The sequence below is a fragment of the Miniopterus schreibersii genome (genome assembly GCF_964146895.1).
Source record: "Miniopterus schreibersii genome assembly, chromosome: 17".
NCBI classification, from domain to species: Eukaryota; Metazoa; Chordata; class Mammalia; order Chiroptera; family Miniopteridae; genus Miniopterus; species Miniopterus schreibersii.
In genome coordinates, this window is record NC_138117.1 from 26,886,939 (window position 1) to 26,904,081 (window position 17,143).

Sequence of the window (17,143 nt, forward strand, 5' to 3'; positions counted from 1 at the left end):
GGACGGGATGGGACAGGAAAGGACAGGACAGAAGAGGACAGGACAGGACGATGCCTGGGACCATCTGCACTTGCAACTGAACCTGCCAATTTTGCTGTGGTTTCTGCTGGGATTTCTGTGGGAATTCAGATGGCAATTTGGGCAGCAAACCCCTTATTGTCTGCTGCCCTTCACCCCCTGGCCCCTCCCCGAGGCACCCCCTCTTCCTCCGCAGCCGTCCAGTGTCCAGGGCTCTCCATCAGCAGACACGCCATCAACCGTGGCAGCTGCTTCCTCCCAGCTTCGCGGTTTCCTCACCAAGGTCCTCTTTTCAGAGACACCTCCTCCTGAACATCTCAGCCAATTCGCTCCACTCCAGCCATGTCTTCTCCATTACTGTTTGATTTTCTTCATAGCTCTTATCTCTACCTGAAATTATTTTATTCACATATTTCCTACTTCCCCTCCAGAGTGCCAACTCCACAGAGTGAGTACCCTCGACTCAGTTATCCTCACATTCTTAGAAACTAGAACCGTGCCTAGCACTTAATAGTCACTCAATAAATACTTATTAACTATTGAACGAAGGTATAAAGAAACAACAGGTATAAAGTGATTCAAAAATGCTACGAGCACCTAAGTTTTAGAGCATCACAGAGAAACAGCATTTATAACCTATCATCTGGACTAGCAACTTTTTAATATAATTATCTTCAGTTATTTTTTAATATGTCATAGATGCTAAAATCAGGATCATATGGTATGATTTCTTTTGTGACTGCTCATTTTTAAACTTGAAATTATATCATGGTGGCTTTTAAAAGTACGTTTCCCTCCAGTTTTTAAAATATTCCATAATTTAAAAAATTTTAATGAACTTCATTTTTTAGAGAAGTATTATGTTCACAGCAAAACTGGGCAGAAAGTACAGAGATTTCTCATGCACCCCTATCCCCGCTCCCCCCACCCATGCACAACCTGCCCTGTTATCAACATCTCACGCCAGACTGGGTACATCTGTTACAGTCAGTGAACCTGCATTGACGCATTGCCGTCACCCAAAGTCCACAGTATGCGTTAGGGTTCACTCTCGGCGGTGTACATTCTGTGGGTTTTCACCAATGTGTAATGATATGCACCCACCATAATAGCATCGTACAGAGTGGTTTCACTGTCCTAAAAGTCCTCTGGAATATAAGCTAAAAGTGGAATTACCCAGTAAAAGGATGGGTCCAGTAAGGCTCTAAATACATATTGTCAATTTGTACATAAATACAATTTTCTGAAATTGTGTGTCAATTCATATCCTTATCAGTGGTGTACACAGTGTTCATCTTACTGCACTGTAGACTCTATTACTGATTTTAAATCTTTCCAATGTGATGGCCAAGAGGCTGAACACTTACTCTTTGACATTTCCAATTACTAGAAGTGAAATTCAATACTTTATTTCTTTACACTGACAATTCGAATGCTTTTCTCTTGTGAACTGTATATTCAGGTCTTTTTCTCACTTCTTCTATTGATCTACTTATGTTTTTCTTAATGAGTTATAATAATATCAATTATTCATTTTATTGATTAAAACAGCTTTTCAAAACTAGTATTTGTTTTTTCCCTGATTATAAAAGAAATAAGTATGTGTTATAGAGAATTTGGAATGCACAGAGAAGTATGAATAAGAATATAATAAAACCCCAAATCCCAGATAGAAATAATGTTAAAATTCTAGAGTATTTTTGTTTCTCTGTTTGTTTATTGCTCAACTTACATTTACAGGATGCCTTCTATGAGCCAGAATTGAGAGCAAACTCTATGTGTGTGTATGTATATACTCCTGAAAATATTACTTTTTAAAAATTAACTTTTTGTTGAAAAAAAGTATATATTACAGCTCAATGAATTTTCACAAATGGAAATACTCATGTAATTAGCACCCAAGTCAAGAAAAAACATTATCAGAATTCTACAATTTGGAAACATTTATCATTATCAATACTTGCCTTTATCACTGATTAGTAAAAAAATTTAGAGAAAATGGTATCACCCCCCCCCTTTTAGGCTATTGATGCTTACTGCCAGATGGCTACCCAAAAATTAACTTCCCGTGAGCAATGTGAGATCCCCTTTTGATCTACCTATATTTGTTCCGTGAGTTTCATTCTTTCATATTTTAACTCTTTAACTATTTTAGCATATAAATTGAATAATTCATTCCTTTACCGTTAATTTGATTTAAAACATAACAATGTTTCGTACAAGTTGCATCTGTGTCTGAGCTCTCTCTTCGCCTATAGTTAGTCTAATGTCAACGTTAGGCCAAAATAAATCTTCATATTACTATAGAACAATAAGACATTTAGTATTTGGTTAAGCAGGATGCTCAGTGTTACCAGTTTTTGTCAAAAATTTCTAAGTATTTTTGCTGATTTATCCTTTCAAATGGACCACAGAACAATTTTGTCATATTACAAAAACCAAAAGGGAAAAAAATCTCATTCAAATCTTCCTTTATATTTCTGAGTAAGAGGTCATAGTTTTATTCATATAGTTCTTGCAAATATTTACATTAGTTGCTACTTATCTTTTTTTGTTTTTATTTTGTAGTTACTATTTAAAATTATAACTTAATTAAAAATTTTACATGTGTGACTATATGAAGACTACTGATTTTTAAATTTAATTCTATAATCTTTCCCTTTTCTGAAGCCTATTATAAATTCTAAGACTACTGCAATAGATTCAGTTTCCTGTGTATATCAAATCTGCAAAGAACAATAATTTTAATCTCTTTCATTTAATTAATTGTAGTTTTTTCCTTATGACACTGCCCCAAATTCCTAGAACAAAGCTGAATAACAGTGCCAACAGAGGGCATTCTTATTTTGTTTCCATTTCTATGATAATTTGCCTCTATTATTTTACTGTTAGGAGCAATGCTGCTGTTGGTATTAGGTAAATATCTTTTATTCTCTTAAACAGCTACATACTTTGACTCAACTTTCTGATGAGCATCAGAATTAAGAAAGTCTTTGAATATATTTTTATATCTTTTTTTTACCTCAGATAATATACGTATGACAGAATCTTGTGAAAAATGATGAAGAAATAAGAACACTTAAAATTATCCAGGAGTAAGTAATGATAATGGATGAAATATGGGCATTGCTTCTTTTTGGCTATCAATTACAATACAGTTACATTCAAAACTCATTATGTCTAATAATCATTTGTTGCTTGAAAAACTTATTTTGCTCCCTAAACTGAGGGTTTTGATGTTATTTATGTTGATTAAAAAATGGGTAAGGCCAAGCAACCTACCTTAAAATATAGGGAGGCAAGGTCAACTCTTTGCTTCCATGGGGAAGGAAGCAGAAATCCCTATTCTAGTTTAAGATAAGAATCCAATCTAACAAACACCCTTTTCATGGTCAACATGTGTAAGGCCACAAGTATTCAACAAGTATTCTGGGTGTTATGGAGGATGTTACTAGGTTTAAAAAAAAAAAAAAAGTGATCCTTATATGTTTGTTAAATTGATCAGGAGAAAATAAGTATCCAAAGCCTGTGGACAGACTGAAAATGACAAGTGGCATAAATATGTATGTGCATATGTCTGTGGGCACAGTGATGTTTGGAATGTAATTACTGATCTACCCTGCACTTCCACGTAGCTGGTGTTGGCCTGTGGAAGGGACTGAAGGGAGGGCACAGTTCAAGCTTTTCCTGAATTGTCTTCTTTGCAAGAATCCACGAGACCCTTTGCTGGCAGTGGGAACCTGAGTTCCAGCATCCACACAGACGCTAGACCCTGGGCGTCAGAGTTTCTCCTTGTTTATTTCTAGAGACTAAAGCACTTTCTAGGTGAATTATGTTTTTCAGCTCAAAACATCCACTTCTGAATGAGTTTAAAACGTTTACACTTTTGGAAGCATAGCTTTAGGTCACTACTGAACTTTGCCTGAAATGGAAGCTACTGAGCACTGGCATGACTGATATTTTAAAGAAAGATTTTCTTTCCTAGCTAAAAATAAATTTATAAACAAGATACAGTGAAAGAATTAAGAGATGATGACCTACGATTTATAGTAATAAATATTATTGCACATTTAAAGACTGAATTAAACCAAGGGGCAAACTAATTTCTTTGCTTTATTAAATAAATCATTATAGTTTACTCCCTTTGAAGTATGGAATTACTTAAGAGACTGTCCACAGCGCCTTTTTTTGGAGGCTCTATAGAGACTAGAACCTTCTGTCCCAGACCTTTTCTTAATACAAAAGAAAAAAATCAAGGGACTACAAGAGCAAGTGTCTGGGACAGGAGGCTACATATCAAAGACCCAAGAAAGGGTGGGAGTCTTCATGTTGTAAATTATGACAGTTATGACACTGAAGAGTCCTCTGGTCTGTCCCAACTAACCCAGGCACCACACGCAAGGAGCGTGAAAGGAGGGAGTTCTGATGCAGCTTCACAGCCGACTGGGTGAGTGTGGTGCACATGACACCCTCGCAGGTCCCTGTCTCACAGAGGACAAGAGGAGGTCCCCGCTGCTTCCCCGCCCTGGTCCCCGCAGGCCGTGAGTGTGGCCTGAGAGCAGACCCGTTGGTAACACTGGTGAGGACGGCAACCCTAACGCCAGGGAAATGGTATCACTTAACACTTATATCCATCTTGATGAAATATTTTCCTTAACCGTGGAAAAACCTAGCAGAACTGACCAACGCAAGTTAAACTGAACCATCATTGTATACCGACGGCCTGTCCTCACTCTCTTTGCAGATTGCCTTTCAATAAAAATCCAACAGAAAGGACTCTTTCTCCATTCAGTCAGAAAGAGTCAGACTTTACCAAAGAAGCCGAAAAACCCCTCCAGTGCCGCACTGTCATTCATAAAAAATGACTTCCACATAAGCATCATCGTCTTGCACACAGAGACCTTTTGGTAAAATGATACGCAGGACGCTAGTCAGACTTAGAAACGGGAAGGCCGGAGTACATACGGGGCTGGGGTCTAAACCCTTCTCGGGCGGGGCAACATTATTTCCTTTGATAATTATGCCTCCCTGTCACTCATGTTCCTTAACCTGTCACACATTCTTATTAGTACAAAAGCTCCCAATTTTCCCTTTTTATGTTTTGCCTGGAGTGTCAGCAAAATTAAATTGTGATTACTTTTATTAAAAATTGTCACTGAGCAAGATGACATAGAAGACTTTTAAAACTAAAACAATTAACTTTATTTTGTAAAGTATGATTAAGGTATTTTTAAATTACTTTAACATCGCATCCTGAATTTCCTAAAGACTATCCTAATAGCCATTTTGAGCACGTGGCCATTGTTTGATAACACAAGGTTGGTTACTGGAAGCTCTCGAATAGTAAATTTCATTGTTCAGAATCTCTCGTAAGCCAAAGCTGTGAACTAACCAAATTACACAGAGGGACTAGCTGGCGAAATATTAAGATTTTAAAAGAAAATGAGGCCAAATGTGAACAGTAAGTTCAGACATCACACTTCAAGCTAACAGATAGTTAATCTCCTTGGAGTTACTTTTACCCTCGATCTTAAAAAAGCTAAGAACATGTAATTTAACTATGTGTCTCCTCTACCACAGCGCTGCTAATTGGAGTGTGAAATCAAGCATTGCCACACTGCTTCTGTCTGATGAGATAATTTTGGTTTTCTTAGGAGGATTATGCCAATACATTTATTTTTGCCAGGAAATAATTTTACTTTTTATTTTGCAAGAAACTAGTATTTGCAACCACCAGCTGCAGGTTTGTTGAGTTACAAAAATATAAGATAAAAGATTAAGTGTAGGAACCCATTTAAGAAAAATTATGCAAATTTAGAGCAAGTAAATAATTTCCAAAGACAGAGGCTAATTGAATCGCCTATACTCTCACTGATACCTTCATATTTTTCTCAAGTAAAATGACTTAAAACCAACTTGTGTAAGGTTACAAGCTTAAATAATTTTTCCATTATTGTTTTCCTATTTGGTTAAATCTTATCTTCATTCTCTTTTCTCATTTACGTCTCATAAAAAACAGTCCTCATGCCAAGAACAGAATCTGATATTTCAATAACTGTGTAGACCCTAGTTATTCTTTTTTTAAAAAAAATTTGGGTTTATGGAAAAACTACATTCCCTCTAGGCCTTAAAGCAGAAATTTTAATATATACTTTTATTTCAGACACTCTCTATATACAATTTAGTATAAATAATGTCAGTAAATAATAATCAGGCAGCATTAAATCAAAACTAAGTTTGGAAGTTTTTTGGTTTATATTATACTAAGTTTGCCCAACTTCTCACTTTCCACCACATAGTTTTGGCACTGTATAGACAAGCTACAGCATTTTTAAGAAGGTAGAGTTCAAAAACAATAGCAAATTACTGCTAATTTCTTCTTGATGGGTGCTATTAACACCTATTAACATCAATAAGAGGAACAAGGTTGTTCCCAAGACAAAATATCAGCCTAGTCTGTGTCATTAGAAACAAATGGAAACTTAGGAAAAGAATCTGAACGTACCAGAAAAATATGAAATGTTTTCATGCTCTTCTTTTACGAAGTGAATCACAACCATAAATCAGAAACAGCTTTTGAAAATAAGTATGATTATTAAGCTTTTCTAAAGGCAATTCTAAACTTGTCACTCACTTGAAATATTTCTACCTTAAAAAGTACTAATGACTTACATGTAATTTCCTTAAGGAAAGCGAACACTTTAAAATGCAAAAAACTTTTGTATTTTACCCTAAGTGTAAAAATAAATATTTCAGTAAAGAATGGAAAGAAAATGAAGTGCATTTAAATAATTTCATTGTGCTGGAAGCTGCCAATTCGTCTGTGAGTAGTTTCATTGCAGATGAAAAGAAAACAAAATATAGGACAGATGTTGAATAAACCGCGTTTAGGTTCTGTCACACACTGGCATTTTTCAAATGATTTTGGCTCATCTATTAAATAAGGTGCATTTTGCTTGATTTTGAAAAGGGAAACATCAGGAAATATTTAAAGGCCAATTGCTGCCAATTAACTTTGATCAGTAAAAGTTCTATTTGAATCTTTCAGATTCTTCTCCTGTCTGAAATAACATACATTTACAAAATCTAGCCAAACAACAACTTGATGACTAATGGCTGTTAGCAGCCCTACCACAAGCTTGCTTAGCAGCAGGATTTAAATAAACAACTGTCTCTATTAAGAAGGGAGTGAAATGTAGTTAACAGTCATGTTGTCTCAGAATGGAGATAGGATAAACAATATTCTTTATTCTTAAGAATGCTGCCCATCGAGATCATCATGTTTGTCGTTGCCCGTAACACATTTAACAAGCCACCTGACACATTTCCCCAAATGATAGTGGACAAATAAAAGCAGCAGCAGTTCGACACAAGAAATCCTGGTACCCAAAAGCCTGCCTGAAATGTCATCCGACCAAAGGGGCCAGCCAGAAAAGAAAGCACCCAAGACAGTGACAGTCTGACATGAACCATATACGCAAGTATCACAAATTCTGTTGGATTCTGAAGACAATTCATCTCAACAGTGATGATGGAACCAAGGAATCTGTAGCTTTTGCTAATCAACACAACTTAATATTTAAAATCCTTGACCTCAAACGTTCATCGTTGTCACTGGCTATGTGGAGTCTAACTTTGAAACACAACAGCTAAGTAAAGCGAAACAAGGACCATGAATGCAAAAGGCATTAAATCGATCATCATTTTACCTCATTCCAATTAGATACTAAAAAGATAATATCCCCTTACTGTAAGACCAATCACCTATTTTCACATGTGCAACATGAAGTTTACATAAAATAACTGAACTTACTTCTAAGTCGTTAAAAAATAGATGTGTATCTGCCAAGTTGAAAATCATTTCTTCCATTCGTAGTCCAAGGGAAACTGAAGTAGGTGGATCCTAAAAGAAGAGTTGTACAGGTCAAGAGCATATATATATATATATATATATATGAGGTTACATGAAATACAGTGTCACATTAAGAGGGAGTCAGTGTCAGGAAAGGCCCAAGTGACCCATTGGGCGGCTTGTGCTCCAGCTGCCTATGGTGTGCATGAGTTATTCTATATGAAAACTTCAATGATTTATTTTATTTAAAAAGTGCCTCTGGTGTCGGTACTTTGCATAAGGAAGAAATAACTTGATGCTTAAAATATTACAAAAAATATAAAATCTAGTGTTACTTAGACATATAATAAAGTAGAGGAAATTCAGCTTCGCACATATGTTTCAGGAGCAAGAAAGTCAATGAATCTAGAAGATATTGCTTATGTTATACCACAATCCATTAAAAGTGTCTAAAAGCACTGGCACAGATATTAGAAAATAGATACATTATAGGTTAATTTCTAAAGGGCAATAAATACTAATTTTACTGCAGATGATAACTATCATTATTTTTTATTGATTTAAACTGCCTGCCAGTTTTGAGTATACTCAAAAGTAGGAAGTGATGGTCACTCTGACCACCTGGCACCATGCCAGCTCAGGGAGCATATTTAACACTCATGTGACACTATCCAGTCATCAAACAGCCAGTACTATACACAGAGGGGAGTACAAGCAACCTGAGGTGCCCAGGGACCTCTACCCAATGCTCCACACAACCCATACCCTGATGACATTTACTGGCACTGAGACAAACTTGGGAATACGGAGATATTTACAGGTTTTATGGCATTACTGTATTAGTAATGTATCAGACCAAGGAATCAAGATGGTTCATGGTGAATATTCTGCATAATTAGTGAAGGAAAAAAAATTCTATAGAGAAGATACTCAAGAATGTAATGTAAGTTTTTGAAGATTTTATTGGCATTCTAATAATAATACCAACTTTCACAGGTATGGCATTATAAAATTTTTCCCAAGAACAATAATTTCTGATACACTGTTTTATTATCACAGCAAACTTCTGGAGGAAGTACAGAATCTACCTGCATCATCATTTAATCAGGGAAACTGTAACTAGAGGAATTATGCCTTCACATAGGCCACACATCTGGCTTGGGCTCACTCTGTATAGCACCAGTTTCTGAGTTATATTATAGTTGAGGACATAAAACCCAGAGAAAATAAGATTCTTGCTTTCTAATACTGTCCAACGTAAACTTGTATGTCTTCTCTATTGTCTTCATTTCAAAGCTCAAGACTTGCCTGTCTTACTACCCACTGTCCATGTATCCACAGTCCATCAGCCCTTGAGTATTTACCCCAAGTGCCACCTCCTCATGGGCTTTGGGAAGTAGCAGGAAGTGACAGAGAAGAGCGCCTGACCCTGAGCTCAATTTGCTGTCCTCTGGTTGAGCCTCAGTTTGCTCATCTAGTAAGTCAGATGACTAGATGGCAAACACACTGTTCTCATAGAATAAGTGGAATAAAGTTTTTTTCTTAGAATGAAAAAAAAAATCTCATCTCTTCATTTGGTACAATCGTACCTGTTTGTACACCTCAGAGAAAGGAGGGGATGGAGCGATAGGGGTGGAGACTGGTTGGGTGCCTGCCAGGGGCCAATCAGCTGTGGCCAGGGAGGTGGAGTCAATGATGCCAGCCCCGCCCACCCACAGCACTAGCCCCGCCCATGCCCTGCCAGCACTGCCCAGGATCTAAACTTACAGAAATCCCTGAGTTGGAAGAACAGAAGAGAGCTTGGCATCAGGGGTCTCAGGTCGCCCCTGCCCTAGGCCTGCTCTGCCGCTGACAGTGGAGAGTCAGAGAACACAGTATCGCCCGAAGTCAGGAGTTAGACTGGCACAGGGTGTAACAAAAGCCCCAGGGTTTAAAAGGGGGCAGGAAGGAAAGAAAGACGCAGAGGCCAACTGAGTGTGCAAGAGCTGTGTGGGAGGGAGGGTGCAAACACTGCCCTCAGCTTTCCTCTGTGATGAGTCATACTCCTGAGCCTTCTCAAATTGTCCCTGCCTAATACCACCTAACACCTATGAAATTTCATAGGTTGAGAAGAATTAAAAACAGTTTACAAATAAGTAAAGAAAAACTCACTGCATGCTGCTTTTATGGGGAATTGTGTACTCACCTCAATTCTAAGTATCAGCCCCCGCATTGGAAAAGCAAATACTCAAATACACCCTGGAGCAGAATTCACCAGTGGGGGGAGTTCAAACAGCTGTTTCTAAAACAAAACACCTGACTAAGGTGTTTATCCCTCTTGTTCAGGCCAATAAAAATACACTGACTTGTCTCATAACCAGGTCAATGAATCTTTTATGTGGCAGGACAGAAGAGGCTTGCCACACTGATTTAATCGCCAGTTCTGGAATTTATGTGCCATGGTATTGTTACTTTTGAAGAAGTATTATTTCATCTTGATATGGTTGCTTATTTATGCCACCATCAAAAGAACTACTCCATTGTTTGTTAATATATAGCATATTTTGACTTTTCTTCATAAATTAGAGTAATGGCTCGCGAGTCGGAATACTAATAAATTTTAAAGGCTTGTTCGGTCTCGTGGTCAAATACAACACAGATGTTGGCCTTATTTACCTTTTAATGTTTTTCTCTTTTGTTATTAGCTTCCATGCCTTAGCAGCTTTTATTCCTGCCATTCCACTATGTTACAAAACATTTACTACACCAAAAGGACAGTTTTAAGAGTTAACTGGAATGAGAGAATTTTAGAATAGGAAGGGGCTCTAGTTAAGGGAGCAGTTTTCTCAAACATTTTTTAACCACAGTCCACAGTAAAAAAATACATTTTACACCATGATCTAGTAATACCACCCCCCCATGCACATACACACACATACACACACACACACACACACACACACCACACAGCTGAAATAATGTAAGTTTGGCCAAAGGAGACTTTCCTCACTGTGTGGGGTATACTCTGATATTTTCCATTTCAGAGCCCACTGAAGTGTCGCAATCTACTGCTTGGGAAGCAGAGCTCTAGAGGACACCTACTTTTGATGGGAGAGATGGGAAAATTGAGTGTTGGGGGTGTGGTGATTTGCTTGTGGTAACAGAGCTGGCAGGGTGCAAAGGCTTCTCACCCGAAGTGTTTTCCCTAAGAGCAAATTAGCAGAAGAGCAGACAGATAACAGTGGCCGCAGATTTGCTTACATGTTCTGGCAGTGGAGTTCTTCTCATATCGAGGTTAGATTTTATTTTCCTGCTATAATAATATTTTAATACTTTTCAAAGTTTTCAAATATGCCTGATATAAACCAAATGTGACAAAAGCTAACATTGAACAGTTAATAAATTAGTCATAGCTTGATGGCTTATTTTGGCATATTTAGAAGAAGAAAAAAAATAGTTATGAAATGGTTGCTTCTGAAACATCATGTTTTGTTTGATCACTTTTGGAAAATTATAGAACTTTGCCTCCACTTCAAAGAAACACCTCTTTTCAAGTAAACCTTTCTGCCAAATCTTCTCATTCTTTTCTGAACTTGACCCCCTGTGCCAGTTCCCACCGTTGTCCTATCTCAACATTTCTCCTTCCCTAGTACCTATCACATCATCGATCCTTTCTGGGCATCTTCCTGGAACCTGATTGTCCATCACCTGTTCCTTAAATGATCTTGGTCCCTAGGACTATTTTCACCCATTCCTCACTCTACTCACACTGCCCCACAGATCCCAACAATACACTCAGGACTTTAACCAGCGCCTCTCTCCCCTCTGTTATATCAGACCTCAAGTGTAGGCTCACATATCAATGACCTGTTGGTCATTTCTACTTGGCTGTCCCTCAGAGCACCTGACACTCAATGTGCTGCAAGTTGGAGTCATGATTTCCCCTGGAAACCTACTGTTTCCTTCTTTAAGAGAATGGCACCCTACCAGCCCCAAACCCTGGCATTCTTCTTAACAGCCTCTCTTTACCTGGCACCAAAACAGTCTGGACACCCATGCCTCCCTTACAGTCACCACCCCTTTTTCCCCCCAGCCATGAGTCTCCTCTGTAGATACCTCCAATAGGCTCTCTCACAGGCTCTAGGCCCAAGGTCTCACCACGCCCATTCCATTCACCCATCTCTTCTAGGAAACATCCAAACACTTTAACAAGTACAAAGGGCTCACAAATGTCCTACTCTTGTTTACCTCCCCAACCAACGCGTGACCTATTTATAGTTTTCTAAACTATTTTTTTTTTTAATCATAAAATCTTTTCTTCAAAAGATAACTAGGCAGAGGCCTAATGTAAAAGAGAAGTGCCTCTGATGGAAGCTCCCACCAAAAACCTTAAAGAAAACTGGGACACACGTCTCCACTGGTTACCCGCATTAATAATACTGAGGTCTCTGACCGAGCCTTTGAGTTCACATCCTGCATCCCTGCTCGGTGACCCTCCCACTGCCCCTGCATCAGCTCAGAGTCTCCTCCCTGACACCCCCCCCCACCCCCCGCACCCTGGCTCATCCGCTGCTGGGAACCACAGCAATGTGTGTTCTTGTCTAAGGAGGGCAGAGTCTTATCCCCACATCTTGGGACCTAGCACAATGCCAGGCACAAGGGCTTTCCCAGTTTGGTAAAGGAACAAGTGAGTGAAAAGCAATAAATAGAGAATATTGAAAATAATTCCGATGAAAAAATAAAATATTAAATTTGACCTTTAGTTAGCTGCTAGTGTTCAATGTGGGGGGGAAAATTCCTAGATACCTAGCTTATAAAAAACAGACAGACCTCTGAATCCCGAAATCATTCAATCTACATAATATAGTGTTAAACATGTTCATTAGTCATGCCTGATTGATTTGTGTCTGGTTAAAGAGTAGCCCATTCTTCGTATAGCTGCTTACAGACCTTATCTACTTAATTAAGTGGATAATATTAGCATCACATCAGCAGCCAATTACTTATTTTTAAACTCACTAGTGGTATGCATTACATTTTGCAAAATGTATTCTTATGTGCTTTACAATTTTGTTCCCTGGTAAAAAACTGAATAGTACAGTGCAGAGGCTCAAAAGGAGAAAATCCAATCAACTGCTTTATCATTCTTCGTATTTAATAAAGAAACAGCGGAAATTTCCTATAGCTCTTATGCCCAGGAAATTCTAGTGGTGGAGACTTTCTTTACCCAAAACAAAACAAACAGAATCCAGAACTACATACACACACACCCCTCCCACACACACAACACACACACACACACAGGAAAGAAAGTTAACCCTGCTCCTAAATTATTTTAATATGATATTGAATTGCAAATGTCTTTGTAAAGTCATGAAAATAAAGTGAATGCTAGGCTGCCCATGGCTGATGTGGCTTAAGCCAAAGAGGATTCTTCCTATTGAACAGAAAGTAACATTATGCAGAAAAACTAAATAACAATGAAGTCTGCTGAGGGTAGACCCAGGCCTAAAATAATTGTTTTGCTTTCCTCCTCAGTCCAGTGACCTTTAATTATCCCTGGCCTCAAGATCTTTTTCTCTTGTTTCCAGAACACAGAACTGCCCGCAGAGACTCAAGTTATCACCCCATCCTGAAATCGCCAGCATCACCCTTGACCCATTGTCATTTTTTTCCTGTTTTCCTTTCTTGTTTTTCAGCCTCATCATGGCTAATATACTAGATCTTTTGTTATGAAAATGTTTAAAAAGGAAAAAAGAAATTCTAGATAAAGTCAGTGCAAAGAAATGCTCACGTGCCATTCAATTCTGCTTCAAGAGATTTACGTCTGTCAGTGTTGCAGTCACATGCTGAAAATCTATAATCTGATTTGAGGTGAAAAGAAGAAAAGGGTGTCTATACATATCTGCAGGTACTGGAATAAGGGAAAACTAGGATACAGCCTCTTGTTGCCCTGTTTTGTTTCATAGATGAGCTGGGGCATTTGATAAACTTTATATCATTTAAAAAGTATTGTTTTAGTAAGCAAAATCCATAGCAATTCAGAAATTTGATTTTACCAAGACTCAACCAGCAGATGAAGACACTGATGCTCCTGCAGGGCAGGCCCATGTGCTTCTACATCCCGGTCTAGGAATTGTCTTAGGCTGACAAGTAATGAAACTGCCTCGTACATGGAGCGTGCGCCAAAGCCATCCAGCTCATCTACACACTGAACCGGGACTAAGGCTCGTCCCAACACAAGGCATTATTAGCAGGGGCACTCTTTTGCTACTTAGCACAGAAATTTAAAAAGTTTCTTCTAAAATAATTGTGCTCATATGTACGCAGGGCAGGAAAACGCCCAAAATGCACATTCTCGTCATGATCTACTGCAGGCTTTGCTCAGGTAAGTCATACTACACCTAGAAACTTCTGTGCATCAAAGGACCCAATTAACAGAGTGAAAAGGCAACCTATGGAATGAGAGAAAACCTTTACAACTCAAATATCTGATAAGGAGTTAATATCCAGGATCTATAAAGAACTCCTACAACGCAACAATAACAATAAAATCCTAATTTTAAAAATGGGCAAGGGCTTGAATGGATATTTCTCCAAAGAAGATATATAAATGATCAACAAACACATGGAAAGATGCTCAATGTCACTAATCATTAGGGAAATACAAATCAAAACCACAATCAGATACCACCTGTCACCCATTAGGGTATCTAATATTAAAAAAACACACCCAGAAAATGATGTTGATGAGGCTATGGAGAAACTGGAACCCTTGTGCGTTGCTGGTGGGAATGTGAAATGGTGCTATGGAAAACAGTCTGGCAGTTCCCTGGAAAATTAGGAATAGAAGTACTATGTTATCCCACAAGTCTACTTCTGGATATATACCCCAAATAATTGAAAGCACGGTCTTAAAGAGACATCTGTACATCCATGTTCATAGGAGCCTTATCCAAAGTAGCTGAAAGGAAATTCTGACACAGGCTACAACATGAACAAAACTTGAAGAGATTATGCTAAGTAAATAAGCCACTAACAAAAAGACCAATACTGTATGATTTTATTTATATGAGGTACTTAGAGTTTATTTATACGACAACTTCATAGAGACAGAAAGTTGAATAGTAGTTGCCTGGTACTGTTGGGAGGAGAGAATGGGGAGTTGTTTAATGGCTACAGACTTTCAGTTCTGCCAGATGAAAAGAGTTCTGGGGATTGGTTGAGCAACAATGTGAATGTATTTAATATTACTGAACTGTACACTTAAAAATTGCTAAGAAGGTAGAGTTTATATTATGTGTATTTTATCATAATTTAAAATAAAAATTAAAAACTAGAGAAATGTAATTGCTGATTAGACATTTAACGATATTAGGAAATAATTCTTAATTTTTCTAGATTGCTAAAGTACTGGGTATCATCTACTATTTCTATTCTAAAAAACTCTTTTAATGGAATCTTAAAAACATACTGAAATATATACAAATAAAATGATATAACATCTGGGGTTTGCTTTGGAGGGGAGGGTTGTGGTAAGGATAAAGACACAAGATCATCTTGGACTTGGTAACTGTTAAAGCTGGGAGAGGTTACACTGGGTTGCATTACACTATTCCATCTATTTTTGTATATGTTTAAGAAGTGTCTACAGTTAAAATTTAAAAGCTATATAAAAATATTCCCTGAGATAAGATTGGTTGTCTTTTGGTGGTGAAACTATGGATTAAGAATATTTCTTTTGAAATTTTGAAACATACCAAAATCATATTTTAAAATGCCAACAGACTTTTAAAAGTTAAAATCATAAAAGCCATGCAAAGCTGCCCAGTATGTCACCATTCGTTGCAAAGAAGGTGTTAGGACTTGCTTGGCAATCTGTACCCAGACTAAGTGAGACAGAATACACACACAAGTGTGCGCCAGGCACTGCTTTCCCTGTGTGAACTCCTCTAACTTCATCATATGCAATGCCCTTGCCCAGAAAACCAGAGGAACACCCACACTTATCACTGAAGCCACAAGACGTACGTCTCTTACACTGAGGAACAGCAGTGTCAGTGCAACGCTGATCAGCTGCAAAGGAGAATTCCCAGTGTCATTTAAGGGCGGTAACCCTAGAAGCATCTCACTTAGGGCCCCTGGCATTTCTTTTTTGGTTGTACAGCTCCTGCGGACCCCTGTTTCTTTCTGATCCACAATGCTAGTGTTATCACTTGACATCCTATTACGGGCTACTTCTTCCTAGTTCAGTGATTGTCGTTACTGGAGAATGCTGGTCATGAGTAACCCAGGGAGACTGGCTGCCTTCTGAATACTGCCGTTCCTTCAGAGAACTGCGGTTTCACTCTTAGTGGACTTACAGTGCATTAGCTCAGAAGGGCTTTGCCCCAATGAAGGACTGCTGTTGAGGATTCATTCATTCCCTACCGAGAGCCTCCTTTATTCATTTATCAACTCCCTGAAGGCAGGAATTATGGCGAGGCACCTACGATATGATTATGTATGTATTCAATAAATTATAAAAGGCCGGCTTTTCTGAATAACTTGTGTCAGGCCAGGGAACACAGGGTGACTCGGCAGAAGACGGGTGCGTAGCCAGGTGCGTGTCTTGGGCACTGTAGCTTGTATAACGTGAAAGGCTTTGTGTGTGCAACTTCGAAACTGGCAGTACAATTTTATGAATTACTTCATGGATGGTTTCAGTGATCATTACTCCATGAAACTACTGTATTCCAGAAGGCTAAGGGACTGAGGACCATCCACTGCTTCTATTTTGACAAATTCTTTAGATGAAGTCGTCAATTTGGGGTAGTCCTAACTAGCATGGGATCTCATGCAACAGGGACACACGTGAATCCCTCCAGGTCTCTGGTGAGGATGGATGGTGACCAGGATGAAGTTCATGCTGTTCAGATTTTATGTTGAGAAACATTATAGTTACATCTGCATTGCTGACTCCTGTATTTGTACATGATATTTGATCTTAACTATCTGTCAAATAAGCACCAAGGAAACTGTTTTAAAGGGTGGTGTTCACTCATTCCCAATTCTCACTGCCTATCTTCAAACGGCAATTTAGTCTGTTTTAAAAGCACCCCTCCAATTGAGGCTGATTCAAAAATGAGTTTTTTAAACCATTTTTATTTAATTTCTCAAAAATTCTTCTTTGGGCTCAGAGTGTCCATGGTCCTTTGAGCCTCAAAATAGAAAGTTTAAGGAAAATCTGTTTCTCTCTTCTTGAGTTTTTAGAATAGGATCCAGAATGTTTTGAGCATAAAAATAAAATGCTTT

At 38.2% G+C, this 17,143-nt stretch overlaps 1 protein-coding gene across 13 annotated transcripts in view; it reads right to left on the reverse strand.

The window, feature by feature from the left end:
• The window catches only part of EYA1 (EYA transcriptional coactivator and phosphatase 1), a 281,949-nt gene that overhangs the window by 37,615 nt on the left and 227,191 nt on the right, over positions 1–17,143 (reverse strand). For all 13 annotated transcript variants that reach the window (XM_081117344.1, XM_081117349.1, XM_081117348.1 and 10 more), the window contains one exon: positions 7,832–7,921. In XM_081117344.1, the coding sequence (XP_080973470.1) occupies positions 7,832–7,921 (90 nt within the window). The remainder of the gene's footprint in view (positions 1–7,831; positions 7,922–17,143) is intronic.